General features: G+C 49.7%; 5 protein-coding genes across 5 annotated transcripts; 3 read left to right on the plus strand and 2 right to left on the minus strand.

Annotated features, from left to right (window-relative positions):
* Window positions 1–397: 397 nt before the first annotated feature.
* Window positions 398–4,556, minus strand: N7487_005528 (uncharacterized protein; the record flags this gene model as incomplete). The annotated part of the gene is made up of 2 exons (XM_056873275.1): window positions 398–4,063; window positions 4,128–4,556. The coding sequence occupies 2 exons, from the start codon at window positions 4,554–4,556 to the stop codon at window positions 398–400; spliced, it is 4,095 nt and encodes a 1,364-aa protein (XP_056730995.1).
* A 356-nt stretch (window positions 4,557–4,912) lies between these two features.
* On the minus strand, window positions 4,913–5,885 carry N7487_005529 (putative pyrimidine 5'-nucleotidase; the record flags this gene model as incomplete). Its single annotated transcript, XM_056873276.1, has 5 exons — window positions 4,913–5,094; window positions 5,161–5,586; window positions 5,647–5,682; window positions 5,743–5,755; window positions 5,817–5,885. 5 exons carry the CDS (start codon window positions 5,883–5,885, stop codon window positions 4,913–4,915), a joined length of 726 nt encoding a protein of 241 aa, XP_056730996.1.
* Window positions 5,886–6,286: 401 nt separating this feature from the next.
* Window positions 6,287–8,830, plus strand: N7487_005530 (uncharacterized protein; the record flags this gene model as incomplete). The annotated part of the gene is made up of 1 exon (XM_056873277.1): window positions 6,287–8,830. One exon carries the CDS (start codon window positions 6,287–6,289, stop codon window positions 8,828–8,830), a length of 2,544 nt encoding a protein of 847 aa, XP_056730997.1.
* Window positions 8,831–12,083: 3,253 nt separating this feature from the next.
* Window positions 12,084–15,403, plus strand: N7487_005531 (KH domain protein; the record flags this gene model as incomplete). Its single annotated transcript, XM_056873278.1, has 6 exons — window positions 12,084–12,602; window positions 12,690–12,971; window positions 13,024–13,485; window positions 13,541–13,865; window positions 13,919–14,283; window positions 14,342–15,403. The coding sequence occupies 6 exons, from the start codon at window positions 12,084–12,086 to the stop codon at window positions 15,401–15,403; spliced, it is 3,015 nt and encodes a 1,004-aa protein (XP_056730998.1).
* A 691-nt stretch (window positions 15,404–16,094) lies between these two features.
* Window positions 16,095–18,263, plus strand: N7487_005532 (glycoside hydrolase family 2 protein; the record flags this gene model as incomplete). The annotated part of the gene is made up of 3 exons (XM_056873279.1): window positions 16,095–17,497; window positions 17,584–18,000; window positions 18,080–18,263. 3 exons carry the CDS (start codon window positions 16,095–16,097, stop codon window positions 18,261–18,263), a joined length of 2,004 nt encoding a protein of 667 aa, XP_056730999.1.
* Window positions 18,264–18,497: the final 234 nt, after the last annotated feature.

An 18,497-nucleotide genomic window follows, 5' to 3' on the forward strand; every position in this document is an offset into this window, starting at 1 on the left:
GTTTGCTCTTTGTTATTTGAGGGGATTTCACCACATAGCTTACCTATGAAATAATAATGAATGCAGCTTCGATGTGACTAAATGTGGTCTTCGGTATGTCTAACAATATTATTCTAAGAAGATTCTAGAAGTATCCTAGGTAGAAGAAACATTTAGGCCACAGAAACGCAGAGTTCAAGGTACAGGCTGGCATAGCTTTTGGCCATGATATCGGAGCCGTCTGGAATATGGGGTAATTGTACACAAAGTCTGACGCTAACTATCTCTGTAGGGTATCTCAAAAAGGACAATGTAGCTGCCAGAAAGACAAATAGGGTACAAGTTAAAAGAGTGAATAAATGTCATGTACAACCACGACTGATCGATGTTCTGGCTTTCATAGAACGAAATTAAAGCCTCAGTCCGTGGTGACTATCTCCACACCGCCCGGAGCAGGTGTACTTATGGAGTCGGTTTTGCGGTGCTTTTGCATGCCTAGAATCTGCCAGGCACGACCCATCATGCCATGACCTAAGCCCTGCGGGAATTCTACAGAAGCTTTGTGAGCATGTCTGGAGACACGATCACGCATCGCGCGTTCCTGCTTGGCGGCAGCCAGGCGGTCTTGTTCACGTTCGTGATTGACAATCTCATCGCGCCATTCGGCCCAGTGCTCGAAGTTTTCGCGCTGCTGGAGTACTTGGTAACGGAGGCGGGTCTTGGACGGGCGCCAAACAGTGCGGCCGGCGTTGTCATTGTCGGCACTAACTGGGGCAGCCATCGTGGACTTGAGATCGGGGACACGGGCCTCCTTGGTTAGTTTGAGGAGATGGGTCATGACGTCCCGACTTTCGAGAGCAGTGCGTTGGATCTTTTCTTGTTCGGGGGTTGGTTTGGCACGTGCGAGCGGCGCATCAAGCCAGGCGTGCATATCAGTAGATCGCTGGACGGAGTATGGGTCGAGAATGTTCGAGCGGCGGTTTTCCTCACGTAGGAAACGCACGGCTGCTTGGAGGCTTTCAACCTCGGCGCGGAGAGACTCGTTCTCGTCCATGGCAGCTAAAGAGGCTTCACTGGCGATGACGGCACCGTTGCCCGTAGTCGTCAGACCTGCTGTTCCAGACATGCGCTTCATTCGGTCAAGACGAGCCATGAGCTCATCTCGCTCTGTTTCGGCTATCTGAAGCTCCTTCTTTTGTTGCTCAACTGTTCTTTCCAGTTCACTTCCTGCTCGCTGAATTTCCTCGATCTTGGCTTCGAGATCTTTGACCATGGCAGCCTTCTTGCTTGCCTCTCGCATCCTAGATTCAAGATGCTCAATCTTTAGGCCCTGCTCTTCGAGGGTATTGTCTTTAACTCCAAGTGCGGCTGACGCCTCGTGAATCTCATTTCTCAATTGACGGATCTCCTCGTCTGCATCAGGGGATGTCATTTTGTTGGACTTCAGTTCCGCAGCACGGGCAACCCAGGGGAATGCGGCTCTCTCAAACTCTGTTGTGCGAGACAGATCTGATGAGATGGAATCAAGCTCCTCAAATTGGTCTCCTACTTCCTGCAATCTGGTAAAGAGGAGCGAGACAGGGTCGTTACTTTCATCCAAGGATTCAGAAGACGAGGTAAAAGAGACGGCGGCCTGGGACATGCAGTCCAGAATCTCTTCCGGGCTGAATGGTTCTGTGCGACCTTCATCGCTCGTGAGGACAACAAGATTCTCGCCGAGCTTTCGAGCAAACTCTGAAAGTTGCTTGGTTTCATCTTCGATCTTTTTGAAAGGTTCGTCGGCGTCCTTTGGAAGTGCAAGTGATCTCGAACGTAGATCATCAAGAGACCGGCTGATCTTGCCCATCGCAACCTTGTATCCACGGGCCTGTGCAGCGAAAGTGTCTAATTTGTTCAGAGCAAGTATGTTTTCCTCGTCGCCTTCTGCCGCGGCAACCATCTTGGAGCTAATAATGAGCTTAACGCGTGAAATTGCACCAGCTGAGTGCTCAATGTACGATTGAGATAAATGGGCTCGCATGCACAGCTCATCGGCAAACATCTCCAAGCTGGAGGGAAGAAGGGTCTCAGCAAGGTGTGCAAGGAGAGCGATAGACCGCTGCAATTCCACTGCAAGCTTTGCAAGATTCACCTCGTCCTTCTTCATAGGCTCGATCCAGAAGTTCAACATGCGTTCCACTGGCTCCATCTCGAACATTGCGATCTTGATGCTGCCGAATTGCTCGGGGGAGCAAGCTGTGATATAGTTCACAAACCGATCACACACATTTGAGATCCACATAAGATATTCCAAAACCACATGGGCTTGGAAAAGTTCTTCGTTGGAGACTACTGAATGTTCAGATCCCTTTTCTTGTAGAGTGCTGCTCATGACATTGGCTTTGAATCCCACACGCTTGAATCGAAGCAAAGCCTGAATAGAATTCTTTTCCCCTTCGAAGTACTCCGGAAGATAGAGCTTGATCATTGAAAGGTGTTGTGCGTTTTCCTCAGACTCCATACGGCTCAATTCGACATCGATGGATTTGGTCAGGGCCTTTGATTGATTGGCTTGTAGTTTCATATTCAAATCCTGCATCTGGCGGTGGCGCATTGCATTCTCGGTGGTCTCTGCCTCTGAAACTTGCTTGGTTGTGCGCATATCATCTAAGTCGCACTGCAGGTTCGTCACCAAGTCTCTGAAACGAGTTAATGTGTATTCGAGGTCTTCGATAACTTCGTCCTGTTGTGTGATCTTTCGGCATTGGTCGCTGAACACACCCTCTCGGTATTCAAGTTCTTCTTGGAGTTGCTTCTCAGTTTCGATATGGGTGTACTCCATTTCATCGCTAATCTCCTTGAGAGACTCCAAATCCTCGATGGCAGCTTTCAGTTCATTAATCTCGTCCTGATAGCGCATGTTTTTGTCTGCTAATTCTTCAATCATTTCTTCGGCTCCCAGTGCTGTCTCTAGCTGCTGCTTAAGATCATCGACATTGGTCTCGGCGACCAAGAGTCTTTCCTTTGCAGCCTCGTAATCAGACTTGACAGCAGCATACTCCTCGAGGTCGTCCTCTAATTCTTTGATCTGTGACTTGAGGTCTGACTCCTGCTGCTGAGTCATATCTCTCAAACGAATGAGCGCCTCGCGGAGACGTTCATTGGTTTTCTCCATCTGAAGCCACCCATGAGTGGTTCTGTCTTCGGGGGTGGTCTCCTGGCTGTATTCTTCATTCTCTTCTCGGAGAACCTCCACCTCCAAATTCAGCTCGTCCAACCTTAATCGTAGCGCTGAACACTCATGCTTGAATGCCTCCGCTGTCTCTTCTGCCATTTCGCGATCAAGAGTAGCCATTTCCATGAGCGATTCATGCTCTGCCTGCATGCGTTCCAAGTCGTCAGAACGAGTCTCAAGTTCTTTTAGCTTTTTGCGCAGCTCCGTGACTTCCATTTGCTGCGGTTGGTATTTGGCTTGCAGTTTCTGAATGATCGTTTCAAATTTATCACGCTCAGACTGGAGTTGCTCGAGGGTCTTCAACTTCTCTTTATCGTCGGCTCGTTTCTTTTCCATAACTCTGAGCTTGGCATTGAGTTCTTCGAGCTCGCGAGTGACTGCGCCGCTCTGCTCTTGGCGTTGAGATGCAGAGAGCGGGGCCCCAGGACGTGAGGCTGCTGATCGTGTAGCAGTCATCGATTGTCGAGAAGTTTTCGGCGTAGTGGCTCCGTCCTGCACGCCCTCCCCTTCAGCGTCAAGCGACTCAGTATTGGTTGGATCTCCGGATCGTCCACTAATAGCTGCGTCTCCTCCATCAGATGCTTTTGCATTTCCAACCTGCCGTAGTGAAGGACGCTTTGTCAGTCCCGCGGTTGATGAAGCAACGGTACTTTGGGAGCCTGGTCTTGAGGTTCGGGCTGCTGGTCCAGACACGGAGGGTCGCGAGCTTCTAGAGGCCGCTGGTTGTGAAGGAGAAGGACCCATGGAGTTTCTGGCGCTGGGGGCTAGTCGGGGTCGATTTGAAGCCACTGTAGAGGTGCGGGAGGCACTCCCGATAGACGGGCGACCGGCGGTGGTTGCAAGCTGTTTCGTTGGCGACTTTGTGGGTGACTAAATAACGTAGCAATATATGTTAGCGTAATAGGAGGGAATTAGTTTATAGAACATCGCATACTCGGAGAGACGATCGAGCGGCCGGACCCTTCGCCGCCGGAGTAGGAGTAGAGGCTGCATTGGTGCTCTGTCGCCTCGCTGCTGCAGGAGATATCACAGTTTGCTTTCGCATACCAGCCGAGATCCCGGGTTTAGCCTGCACTTTGCTGCCTACGGCGCTGGTAGCTGGTTTGGTGGTTTGTTTACTCTCCCGCGCGGGCTGGACAATCTTACCAACCACTGTTGGCCGGACAAACATGCCATGCCCTGGATCGCAATCAAAATACCGTTCCCCTTGGACTGCACCATCGTTTTTGCCGGTAGCCTCATCTAATTCAAGGCCTATCCATTGTCCGTCCGCAAAGTGGGTGGTGCCAACAAAGCGCACTGTTGCTTGCCGTCCATCGGGCAGCTCGATGACCGTACCTACAGATAAGGCTTGGCCAGACATGTTGAATAGACTCAAGAGCTACAATGAGCTCTTGAGCGATAACCGAGAAGTTCTGGTTGTTGAGAGAATGGAAACATGGCAACTCCTGAGTTCAGCGGAGCGCGTCAAGTGATTGCAATGGTGCCTGAGGCAGAAACTTCTAATTACGATGTAGATCGCTCCATGCATTGATGCAAATACGGCCAATGGCTTATTTATTGTATTATTGTAGCAGGCTTGAGCCCTGGTTTCATTTCACATAATCCAAAGCCTTGTGTGACTCGCTAGATAAATAGGCCCATAATCATATATACATTCATGGTCGTAAACCAAAAGTCTAGGGGAATAAACAAAGAATATCATGGCCAGGTCTATATCTAAGCACCACCGTTTTCGAGTTGCTGTTTAAAAACGTGGGGGAAAAGCGCTGGAAGTTCCTGAAGGCTAGAGATCGTGTACTTCGAAGCTGGCTTACGTGGGATGGGGATACCTGGTTCAACGAGGTGAACGGTAGTCCATCCCCGAGCATGCGCATGTACACAATTCAAGTGGGAATCATCTGGTTCAACAACATTAGCATAAAGCGTCCAGAACGACCATATTCATGCAGTGGAGGGTGACATACCAACAAAATAGCACTGGTCCGTGCTGGGAGCACCAGCTTCCTTCTCCGCTTTGGCGTACATGTCCTGGCTAGGCTTGCAGACCAAAGGCAGAGTTCCATAGTCACAATAAGTAACACCTTCGAACAGATCCTCGATGCCGAGCAACTTCACCACACGCTTTGCGTGGTTCACATAGGCGTTCGTGAGCAGCCACGGTTTTACCTTTGTTGTGTCTAGGTTCTCCAACAGTTTGCGCAGTTTGGGATCGGGCTTGAGGATATTGTCAAGAGGTAGAGCGTCATCGACCTCGTAGTTGAACGCAAGTGGGTCGATCTTATGGTGGCGGGTAAGGCCTTCAATGGCTAATCCATACTCCTTGTAGTACTTCTGGTGTAGCATATGGGCATCTTCCGATGTAAGGTCGAGATGTTTGACAAAAAATTTATCTAGTAGAAGTGCAGTCACATTAGTTGTATGCCCCAGCCCATTATATCGGCTTCACTTACTGATTAATGCCTGCATCTCATCGTGGATGTTGCAAGCTGCGCAGAGGTACGCTTTGTCAGTATAGCTCATGAAGAGCAGAAATCAAGAGCACCAACCTTTAGAATAGAGCTGCATAGAAGCACATAGCAATTAGTGACAAAATCGCCAAATTTGGGTTCTCTTGGCTTACACAATTGTCAATATCAAAGAAGAAGATTGGCCGTGAGTCACTGACTCCGTTGGCGCCGTTGGTCGCCATCGATCTTGAACTGTGAAATCGCAGGGGTAGATAAACAGGTGAAAGTCTAGACAAGTTCGCAACAGGTCTAATAAGCCGACAAGAGGATAACGCGAACGACCGATGCATAAGTCAAAGAACAGATGGAAGTAAAATGAGCTTCCTCTCCCCGCGCTCCTTCACTTTCCTCTGGGCAATACCCGTGACCTTACCTAATCGGATTTAGCGGCCCTGACGGCCAGCATGGACTTTTTACAACAATTCATTTGCTCTACCATCCAACCCTCAGAGCCCTCTCAATCGTAGATTGGACTGAGTGGATATTTGACGTGTGTTTTACGCGTTGGCAAACATATCTGCTCTCAGTCTCTCTCATCTTGTTCTAGCTTCACCGATCCCTTTCCCTAGCTTTCCCTAGCACCATGGCCGCAACTCATGGGCCAACAACTCACCTTCCAGCAGGTCCCATGGCTGTTTCAGCCCTTACACCGGATGATGAGGTACGGGAGTACGAAAAAATCCTAGCCATCAATGAGCAAGTCTTCTCGGGCACTCACCCCCGACTCAATGTTCCCCAGCACTTGGTGCGCAAGTCTGGGAGAAATGTCCAAAATGTCCCTCTTCGAACTCATTTACCTAAAAGCCCTCCTCCGACAGCTGTATTGGAAAAAGCGCCTGTGGCTGCACCCACAAAACAACCTTACAATAGCATGCAGAGTGCCTCGGCCAGAAACGCCTTGCCTGCAGCACCACAACCCGCCCGTGTGGCTTCAAAACCTACATCCGAGATCGATCCCATCTTCTTGACCAAGTCGGATGATCTAATCAGGGCGGAACTACAGTTACAAAGACAGAGATTGGAAAGAGCGCTGCGTGATCAAGTGGAGTTCAAAAAACAAGAGACCAAACAGAGACCTGCGGTTCAAGACACGAAGCCCGACTTTGATGTCTCGGAGGTCTTCAAACAGGCTCTTGAGGTGGTGAAACCCGTCTCGCTGAGCGATGCATCTGAGGCCAGTGGACCTGGCGGTGCCGCCAGTGACTTGGACGACAATTCATTTTACTCCAGTAGAGCTCCTGACTCGCCTCCCCAGACTGGCAGGCAACAAAAGCCATCCCCCGTTGCTATAGTTGCACCCACAGGACCTGCCACACGTGTTCCGGTAACCCATTACGCAGATGAGTTGCAGCGACTTGAAGCTCTCAACCGTCCTGGATCTGATCAGGAAATGCCAGATGCTTACCTTGTTGCTGACCAGCGTCACTCCCATTCTCAGAAGCAGGCCCGCGAACACAAAGCAGAGGCTCCCGTCAGCCGCTTCCGCGATTCGGATCAGTTCGAGACTGTGGACGAACCCGAGTATTCCCCACCTGCTCCAGCGGCGCCGCCAGCGGATCATCGCGAATATCCCCGCGGGTTAGAAAGTGATGCTGGAAGAATATCTAGGCCAGATGCCAGATACACCGACCGAGCCGGAGATATCCGCAAGCCCCCATCTCCCGCAAACCTGAAGGTAGTTCGAAATCACATCACATCACCGGCAGCTCCCCGGCCATCTCGAGTATCACCTCTGGCCATTGCAAAGGTTCCTTCTGTCCAGCACATCCGGGATGAACGATCCGAACATGGTTCAGACCAGGTGTACTCGGACGTTGATTCTGCTCGTGGCAGCCCCAATGCACCAGTCCTTCAAGTCATGTCTCGGAAACGGAGGAGGCTGCGTGAAGGCGATGAAAGGCTTCGCCAAGCCTCGCACAGAGCGCAAAATGCAGAACCTGTCGACGCATTCATCAAAGAGGAACCTGTTTCACCGCCACCTTTCGCCGATGATCCTACGGTTGTTCGCAGCCGAAACCCTGCAGAGCGCCCCATTTACATTGACATCGCGTCTCCACAATACACTTCAGTATACGAAAGTCGTGGGCCGCCAGTACGAGAGCCAGTTTACGAGATTGACCCGTACCACGAGCCTCTACCAGACGTTGGGCCCCAGCGCACAATATCTCGTTTAGGCACAAGACGGCCAATCCGGGAGGAAGCCGATCTTCGACGAGTCGCCAGTTCACAGTATGCTCGACAATCAGACTATGCTCGTGAGTACATTGAGGCCCATCCACGCCCAGTTCGGGCGGCGTCATACGTTGTGGAACGCCCGGTTCAAGAGCGGCCAAGGTACTACGAAGAAGCCCCTCCTTACGCACAGCATCGTTACATTGCTGCGGATGACATGCCGCACCCAACGTACCGGGAGACTTACTACGAAGAGGCACCACCGGCACGGATTATGGCACCCCCACTACGTCGGATCGTGGTTGATGAGCATGGCACCCAGTACTACGAGTTGCCTCAGGCACCAAGACTGCAGCCGATGGCACCTCCGCCCCCGCCGCGGCCAGTCTCTCGGATGTCAAAGGATGTTTACGATGAACGCGTGCATCACCACGCGGGCAGTGTTCGTGCGCCTTCGGTTGTGCAAGACCCTTACGGTGAACGACACTATGTGCAGGAAATGCCCCCACCCCAGCCAGTCTACAGGCGAGTGACGTCAGAATATGCCCGACCCATAGCAGCCGATGAGAGACAAGGCTACGCTGCTCCTTTGGAAGGCCATGAACCTTACTCACGCAGCGGCAGTGTACAAGTAGCGGAGTACATTCCTCGTCATGCAGTCTATGTCGATGAGCGTGGATTGCCCCAGGAGAGAATAATTCGGACAGCCAGTGTTCGACCTCCACAGCCTCGCTATGAGAACGCGCATGAGGTTGTTCAGCGCGTTGGGAGCGTACGACCAACTGGCCCAGGCCGTGCGCCCAGTACCTTCAGGGAAAGGCAACCCGCGGAATACGTTGAGAGACCGTACTACATTCGGGATCGACGGTACTATGAAGGTGAAGATGAAGAGGGAGATCGCCTAGCGCTGGATGGTGCGAATGATACGATCCAGCGGGGTGCACAGCGTTACTAGTAGCGTCACGCGCTTGATTTTTTTTTTCCCGTCGATTTGCGAACATTTCATGACTTTGTATCTAATTGTACTATTCCAGACTCATACCTTAGGCAATACAAACTTGCAAGGTCTTTAAAATCGGTATCTTATTACTGAGTATCAAGTAGCCCTCTATTGGACACTTTTCAGAAGAATGAAACTCGGATCAAATATGTAACTTTATCCACGTCACAATGTGCATTTAATTGGACTTAACCACTAGTCATACTAAGGGATCACTTTGCATACATTACATAGTAGATGTTCCACTCATCTTTTGAAAGATAGATATGAAAATTACGGTATCATGCTCTTCTTTGCAAACTGCAGAGTACACCTATGTGGTATCAAATGTGTTGTTAGTAGGCTGTCTATCAAAAAGGTCAGAACATTTAGCCTGAGTCGTCATCGGGCCACTAATAGACCGGGATGGGGGATGGATAGTTGACAAAGGAGGATACAGAGAGTGGTTGAAGGTGAGTTGTAAGATGAGATGCAGGTAAACAGAGAAAAACTGAGAGACAGAAAGATTGAATTGGAAGGCTCTTGGTTCGTTTGCCCACCACAAACAGGTCACACACCCGTGGACACAACGCTGCCTAGGTGTTCCGGGTATTTTCTATCTCACCTAACAACAATTTATCCAAACATGAGATATTGAAAACTTATACTAGTCCTGGTATGTCTACTCCATATACAGCTCTAATATAACATCAAACAGTAAGATAAATTCAAGCTAATTATAGGGTATTGTTTGATACTGTTATTGCCTTCCTTCAGAAAACCATATATTTGCAGCTAGAAACTCTATTCTACAATGATACTATTTCAATCAGATTGTCTGAATTTGCCTGGCCTATTATGTTTGAGAAGCTCGAACATAGCCTGCCGACTTGTGCCCAACGTGGTGACGCTCATGGTATGAATATATATTTAAACAATTGATTTAGAAAAGCTTAAGACTTAAGCAATCTCCCCGAAAACGCCAAAGTTTACTTATACCGAGAGTGTCATTAAATGGACCTAGACACAGTTTGCCATATTCAGACAGTCTGTTCCTCCTGGTCAAGCTGATTCAGCTACTCGAGGATCAAATAGCCAAATCAATTCGTCTATGAGGGACTAATTTTTAGTTCATCGATAGTACATAGTATATAGGACACCCCTAAACTAAAATCGCCATTAGTACAATCTAGGTGTGTTCCCGAGGCCACTGGTTGAGCGATTACGATACAGGGGCATGAATAGGAACGCAAGCAAGCTGAAAGATTGGCACCATCGATAGCGCCGCACTCCTATGCAGTTATCCTTATCGGGAAGTTTCCTGGATTTCAGGTTTGAATGGACGAAAGTTGTCGCTATTAATAACCGGTGTTGGATCACGATATTGCACGTGAGCGGTATGTAACCAACCCAGGCTACTTTGTAGTACTAGTTAATGCTTAAGACAGGATTGTTTTATAACATACAAAAGTAGTTATATAGTAACGGCTAACGGGTCTACAGTTGTCAACCGTTTACCGATGACATGTGGAGTCTATGGTTTGCAGGAGAATCCCTATACCAATGATCGACGACTTTCAACGATCGATCGGTCTAAGCGACCTGTAGACGTACTCTGTGGAGTTGAAAAGGCCACATCGAGAAAGGCGAAATGTGGCAAAAAAATCATGGTTATAAATTGTTATATATCCTACGGTGAATGGACAGCATCTTCTACCATATAAAATGTGAAGAGATAACACTTCAACTTTCACAAGCTCTCCAAGGTCATTTCATACACCGATTAACCAGGCCGTTATCTTGATGTCCTCTACTCCGTAAACTAAAAGCTAAAACCGAATGTGATAAATCCTTTTGAAACCGGGGACGGGTTGACCACCCCCCCTGCAGTCTGATTTTCAAAACGGTCCAGTCGGAATTGTCGAGTCGTTGAGCTGAAGAAGTGACCCACTACCGCCTATACGAGAAGATGACGTCGACTATATGAGGGGAAGTTTATGGGCAATAATTCCCAGTTCCCAGTGCATTGCAGGATATACTATGTACTATATAGCAATCATCTGTATCATTTATGCATATATACATAGTAAATAGTAGGTACTACTAGTGTGAATTTGCAATTAATCCGTACAGTGTATTGTATCGGAAGCACAATAGGTTGTCCCCCGGGGCCGTAAAGTCTAGACATCAGAAGTCAGAATCCCGCTTAGGCATCAGCAGGTATGATCAACCTTTTAGCTCCACAATGCCTGACCAGGCCAAACCAGGCCTGACCCCTCAGTTTTCCCGGCCCAGCCGGTGGCAAAGTCCTATCTTAAGGTGAATTGAGATACGGCGGCATACAGGGTTCTCTATCCCGGGGCCTATGAAAGGATCGACCCGTGTATGCTTGGTACGGTACGGAATGATTCGGATCCTGAAAGTACCTGAAGGCTTCGAAAAGGTGAATGCACAGCCTTGAGGCGCAAAATAGTCACCTCATCGTACTCCGTAGCATCCTATCACTTTCATATATCCACTTTCGAGGGCAGAGTTGGTGTGAGACATGGTTTCAAGGTTTCTAGGGACTCAAAGGGTAATTTTACTGGGATAACTGGCCAGGTACGGAGTAGTTTAGATGTGATGGGATGTGCTGTATCGGGTGCTAAGTATCCAATATTGGCTAGATTCCCATTTGCCAAGAAGACCCTTGCGAATGGACATTCAAGATCCTGCATTCTTGATTAAGGACAATGTGGATTCGAAGAAAAAGATGTTAAGTTCAGGGATCCTGTCCTTTACTAGCTATATGTCTTAATCTCAACTAAACAATCCACCAAGAATACATACTCCGTACATATAAATCTTTCCCAAAAAACTGCAAAATTAAGTAGACCCGCAAGGACTGACGACACCTAATTTTTTTTCCCTCTTGTTTTTGTTTTCTTTTTCTTCTATTTTTTATTTGGATGTGAAAGATATATACACATATTTCAGAGTTTATATTTTATATTTTATATTTATTTTCATCTCATTTCTTTTTTTTTCCTTCTCATAGAGAATTTGCGTTGGTTGGCCCCATCGATCTTCGTTTCCACCATTCCCGGGTCGAAACGCCCACACAGGTCATTCCCATCCCTGTCGAGAACGGCCTGATTCCTTCCCACACCCCAACCCAATCCATCCACTCTCTCCCTCTCTCTCTATCCCCTCGACTCGCTCAAGGGGTTAGAGATTTCTCTACCTAGTCATGCACAAGATATCCAACTTTACGGGCCAGGCCCGTCATGGTTGGGAACGAATGACGCCGACTTTCGGGATGTCTAGACCTCACACCGACATGGCTTTTCGCCGACCACACGGTGCGCCGCCCATGACACCGCCGACTAGTATCGACCCTACAGTCAATCTGTCCTTTAACGTCCCATTCTCGTCAACTCTCGCCGGCCCCGATGTCGAAGATGTGCTCCACGCCAGTCCCGGCGCTCTCCAGCGCTGGACTTTCCCGGAAGGCACCCTAGAGGGCACATCGGTGCACCAGCTTCCCGTTCACACCAACAATGTTGAGGGTTTGCAGAGGTTATGTCGGAAGATAACGGAAGAGAAAGGAGGACGCGTGGAAGCTACGCTCACGACCTCCGAGGCCAAGGCTGTGCCATCGCTACAACGCCGGCCGAACGGGTTGGTGACCAACGTCTGTGTGACAGGTGATGGGGAGATGGCACGAAAGATGCGGGCGAGAATCTTGAATGAGACCCCGATCATGCTGGTACGTGGACGAATTTTTTTGGGATCTAGCACCAGCAGGATTTTCAGGTCCTCAGGCATCCCTTGCTAACTTCGGACCGTTCACTAGCGATGTGCGACCGTCGATGTGGATATGCATCTGATTATAGATGGATCACCGAAAGGAATTAGAGCTAGCGTCCTCGAGCATCTCGACACTTTGGCCGCCTACACCGGAGCGGACATTTTCCTGCTGACTCCCAAGCTCCACGATGCAGATAGTGCGGTGGTTTCGTCCTATGGCTATGCGTCGGACAATGGCTTGGACCAGCGCTTCCGGGTTGCCATCTACGGCGACTTGGAGAGCTCGGAACATGCCAAAACCCGGGTTTTGATCATGATTGACCAAATAGTACGTCTTTTTGTGCGTGTGTCGTGAGGCCGGCAAACTAACCGGAGACCAGCTCAAACGCCATGTGGATGCTATCAAATTGGACTCGACTATGCACACCTTGGTCTGTGGTCGCACCCGCAAGAACATCAAGCTCATCGAGGCTGCTACAGGCACCGCTATTTATTTCCCTCCGCCTTTCCCCCAAATTTTCGGCTATATCCCCCCCGGTGCGAACCGTCGAAGTGAGGATGAGGTTTATATTACGGGCGAGACCCCGGAACAGATTGCTCGCGCCAAGCAGAAGCTACGAGAACTGGTGATGGGGGTGAAGATTTTTGTCAAGGATGTGGTTGTCAGCTCGAGCAAGATCGACAACATCTTGCTCGATCGTTTGGATAAGGTCCGGAAGGTGATGGAAATGAATGGGTCTTATGTTCTTTTCCCGCAACTGGGTAGCCAACGTGGCCTTGTTCGGATTCAAGGCACCGAGGTGTTGCACGTTGAGCGGACAGTTCGGGAAATCATGGCTCTGGTGCGTCGCTTCGTGACACTTTGGCGGAATTATTGGCTAATTTTTGAACGTACAGGCTGGTCAATTCTATAGTGCCTCGTGGTGGATCATCATGCCCGACCCGGCCCAAGGTGGTCTCCGTGCTCCCTCAACTGCCGATATTCGCTCCATGCTATCGGATATATGTACCAACTCGGAAGCGGAGGTCAGCTTTGACAATCTGACTTTCACGATCAACGGTTCCGATGATGCAGTCAAGGCTGCTATGACCGTCATCAATCAGATTCCCTTCGTGATGCGAAGCCAATACCAGATGCGGGTGAAGATTGAGCTGGCCAACGAGCACAAGGAGTTTGTTAGTGGCAAGAAGAACGGAAAGATCAACAAGATCATGGGGCAGAGTGAGTTTTACTAGACATTCCACCTTTGATACGAGATGCTGACTCGCACTCAGGTAATGTCCAGATCATCTTCGATGGGTTCAACGAGTATAACTTCTATATCGACGTGTGCGGCAACCAGTATGAGTCAACCAAGAATGGCCTGGACTTGGTTGAGCAGGAGATGCCTGCATCGATCTCGTTCCACGTGCCTGACCAGTATCACAAGCGGATCATCGGAATTGGTGGACAACATATCCAGCGCATCATGAAGAAATACTCTGTCTTCGTGAAGTTCTCCAATGCCATGGACCGCGGCGGCATGGGCAAGGAGGATGACGACATCAAGGTTGACAACGTGATCTGTCGGACCCCTGCTCGCAACGCTCAAAGTCTGGACCTTGTCAAGCAGGAGATTATGGACATGGTCGAGAAAGTTGTAAGTGTTTACAGTATATACAGTTTTGATCTCATGATAGAAACTTACAAATTTTCAGGATGCCGAATACGTCGCTGAGAGAGTCGTCATCAATCGCCTATACCATCGCGAGCTATTGGCCCGTATGGCTGAGATCGATGAACTGGAGAAGAAATGGAACTGCAAGATCGAGTTCCCAAGCACTGAACTTGCTAGTGACGTTGTCACCATCTCCGGCCCTGAGTATCAGGTCCCCCAAGCGGTCGACGCATTGCTTGGCATGGTGCCAGAGAGCCACGAGCTTCACTTCCAGAGCTCCATCGAACTCCAGGACTACTTTAAGTGCTCTGACTTCCTTGCTGATGTTCGGACCAAGCTCAAGGAACAGTACGAGGTCGATATCAACGTGGATGTTGGTACCGATCTCCCTACTACCCACGAGGAAGGCTCCTCGTCTCCCACTCCCGGGCCTGAAGACCGTGTGGTCCTCGGATACACGCGCAACAACGCCGGTGGCTTAAAGGATGCGATTGACTTCCTGATTTCCCGTCTTGTTGCGCATGGACTCGACGCGAACACTGTGAAGGGTGCTATCCCGCGCCCTAAATCCGACTCGTTCGAAGAGTCGCTGCCCTTCTTCGACTCGAAGCTACTGCAGCACGCCCCAGCGCCCCTCTCGACCGACTCGCCCACCCGGCCGAACTTCTCCGATGAGACCAGTGAACGAGGCTCGATATTCGAGCGCCTCCGTAAGCCCGGAAGCATCTCGTCCTTCTCCTCGTTCATTGGCCGCAAGAATCACTCCGCCTCACCGGGATCATTCTTCAAACACGCCTCGAGCAACGCCTCCAAGGCCTCACTCGTCTCCATGGAGTCGCGCGATAGCGGCTATCGCAACCCATGGAACGACTCTGGCGTGAACCTCCCCGAAGACGATGTGCCCGTCCTGGGGAGCTCGCACAGCCACAAGAGCAGTACCAGCAATGGCTGGCCCACGCGCTTTGACGCTAAGTTCCCCTTCGGCACCGCGCCGGGTGACATGACACCCAAGCATGACCCGCGCACCTCTTTTGATAGTGGTCGTCCTAGCACTTCCAATTCTACTTCTGGATACCCGGCCCCAATTGGGCCACCGCGTTAAAACCAAAATATCCATTTGCAGCAGTATACCCTTTTTTTGGTTGAGTTGTTTTTGTCTTGTTTTTTTCATTCCCAGCGTGTTTTTTTTTCGGTTGTCTTTTTGTCGGTCTTCTTGTTGATTGATACCACGGAACGCAAGCAATGAAGGCGTCAAGAAAAGAAAACGAGATATCCAAGATCTGCGTGCGATAGAGCAAGGATGGTCTTGACCATATCCTGCCTCTTTTTGTCTTATTTTTTTATATTTTTTTCGCGGTGCGCATTAGGAGGAAAGGATTGGATAGTCTGAATTGATCCCAGGGAGATCTGGCATCGACTTCAGAGGAGTTTTCCAATAAGTTGGGTTTTTATGTTGATGTTTTACTCTTTTGATATCCCCCAATCATCAATGAGATTTTGCCATTAGAAGACATTCTCCAATCTAAGTTGTTTTGAAGGATGCTATTGTTTTTGAGCATAAATGCGACTACATATGTATGCACATGAACCCTTTAATATCAACCTCATAGATAACTTCGAGTGAGATCGACGTCTCGGTATGCGTATGCTCCCTGTGGCGAGTGACGTTAGACGCGGGGTCGTTGACCTTAACAACGCACTTCTCTCCCACCCCCTATTAATCAATTTACAACTCCCAAGAGCCCATAAACCCCTCCATTAAACTAAATAACTAAACTACCATAATCTCCAAAATGTCAACATCCTACCCCCGCCCTGACTTCCAACGCACCCCTCTAAACTGGACCACCCTAGACGGTCCCTGGACCTTCACCTTCGACGACAAAGACGAAGGTCTAATCTCCCAATGGCCCAAAACAAGCCTAAAAGAACAAACTTCCCATCAGATAACAGTTCCTTACGCATTCCAAACCCCAGCATCGGGCATAAACCTCATCGAAGCGCACGAGGTAATGTGGTACGAGCGACGCATCACAGACATCCGCACACCCGACGAAAAACAAAAGGGAAACAGACTCCTCCTTCGCTTCGGTGCCGTCGATTACGAGTGCTCTGTCTGGGTAGACGGTGTTCTTGTCGGTGGACATCGTGGCGGACATGTGCCATTCGATATAGATGTCTCTGACGTCCTGGTTGATGGTGCTACGGAGGCTCGTCTCACTCTCCGTGTTAGAGACTCGCCTTATGATATGACCCAGCCGCGTGGGAAACAGTTCTGGAAGCCTGTCCCGGAGAGTATCTTCTACACCCCCAGCGGTGGTATCTGGCAGTCTGTTTGGTTGGAGAGTGTTCCGGCTATGCGGTTGCTATGTGGAAGTGGAGGGACGGTGATTCGTTCTGATGATATTGAGCTCGGTCAGTTGCATGCAAAGGTTCATGTTGCCGGACGTCGGGTTGGAAGTGCGGCGAAGGTTGAGGTTGAGGTATCGCTTGGAGGGCTGAGTGTTGCGAAGGTGGACGGTGAGCTTCTGCGTGATAAAACCTTTGTTGCACTTGATCTGGGTATAAAGGTTACTGAAGGTGCGGTGGAGAAGTTGAAGACGCAGGACCCACAGCTGTTTGGTGTTGACGGGGTCTGGAGTCGGGGTGTTGCACTCTGGGCTCCGGAGCATCCTGTTCTCTATGATATTACGCTTCGGCTGTTTGATGGGGGTGGCGGTCTGGTTGATGAAGTCCAGACTACGACCGGAATGCGCAGTCTATCCTGGCAGAACGGCGATGGAACATTCCGACTGAACGGAAAGCCGTATTTCCAGATGCTATTCCTGGACCAGGGATACTGGCCCGAAACGGGCATGACACCTCCTTCCTCAGAGGCTCTGAAGACAGATATCGAGCTAGCGCAGAAGCTTGGCTTCAATGGATGTCGCAAGCACCAGAAAGTTGAAGATCCGCGCTTCTACTACTGGGCAGACCGGATGGGCTTCCTCGTCTGGGGTGAGATGGCAAATGCCTACGAGTTCGATGCGGACTACATTGAGCGATTTACCAGCGAGTGGACCGAAGCCGTGAAGAGGGATATCAATCACCCATCCCTGATCACCTGGACGCCGCTTAATGAGTCGTGGGGCGTATCTGCGTTGAAGGACAATATCGAGCAGCGCAACCATGTTCGCGCTTTGTACTACTTGACCAAGTATGACCCACCCCGGGTGGTGGCATTTCCAATGTGTCCGCGTCGCCAAGAAGGAAATGGATGAACTAGCTAATGCAAAAATACAGGATCCTCGACCCCAGTAGACCAATCAACGACAACTGTGGCTGGGAACACGTCAAAACCGACCTAACAACCTTCCACGACTACAGCGACTCAGTCGATCTGAGCGCAGCATGTGCCACCATGTTAGGGATCCTCGAATTGAAAGGTGGACATTCGGTCTTCACCAAACCGATCTACTCGGGATTTTCCGGCTCCGTGATCCTCGACGAAGGTGCCCAGCATACGCCTGGTGCGCCAGTGATCTGCAGTGAGTTTGGCGGGGTTAATATCGCACCGCCTAAGGGCTCTGCTGCTGCCGGCGAGCGGGACTGGGGGTATACGACTGCCAGCGACCCAGCAGACTTCTTGGTACGATTTGAGAAACTGGTTATGGCGGTTGTAAAACCCGGACATATTTGTGGTCTTGTCTGGACTCAGTTGTATGTTGCATGCATCATTCTTGGTACTGGAATTGGGATCCGGGAACGTCTGCTAATATGTGTTTGTTTTCCGATCTAGATGTGATATTGAGCAGGAGGTCAATGGTCTGTATACCTATGATCGTAAAGAAAAGGTTCCCGTAGAGAAGGTGAAAGCGATTATGGATGCTGCCAGGGATCATTACTATCATCATCTCACGTCGCATCACTCGAAGGGGTTCAGGAAGCTACTGGATCAGTATAAGAATATTGTGCATCGTTAGGCCCAGCATCTAGCAATGTGGATATCCAGTGACATGATACCTTTCAGACTTTAGTTGCCCACAAGAGGCCATCATGTTGGGTGATTCTAATTATCATGTTGAACACCGAACTGCTACAACATATATAATGAGGGTGATGGCGCTCATCAACTTTTAGACTAACAAATGAAGATGTAGTGAAGATGTAGGGCTTTGTCGATACCGAAGGACTCGATATATTTCCAACCTTTGTGT

The sequence above is a fragment of the Penicillium crustosum genome (assembly GCF_028827405.1).
Source record: "Penicillium crustosum strain IBT 35664 chromosome Unknown utg000002l_segment0_segment0, whole genome shotgun sequence".
In the NCBI taxonomy this organism is placed as follows: Eukaryota; Fungi; Ascomycota; class Eurotiomycetes; order Eurotiales; family Aspergillaceae; genus Penicillium; species Penicillium crustosum.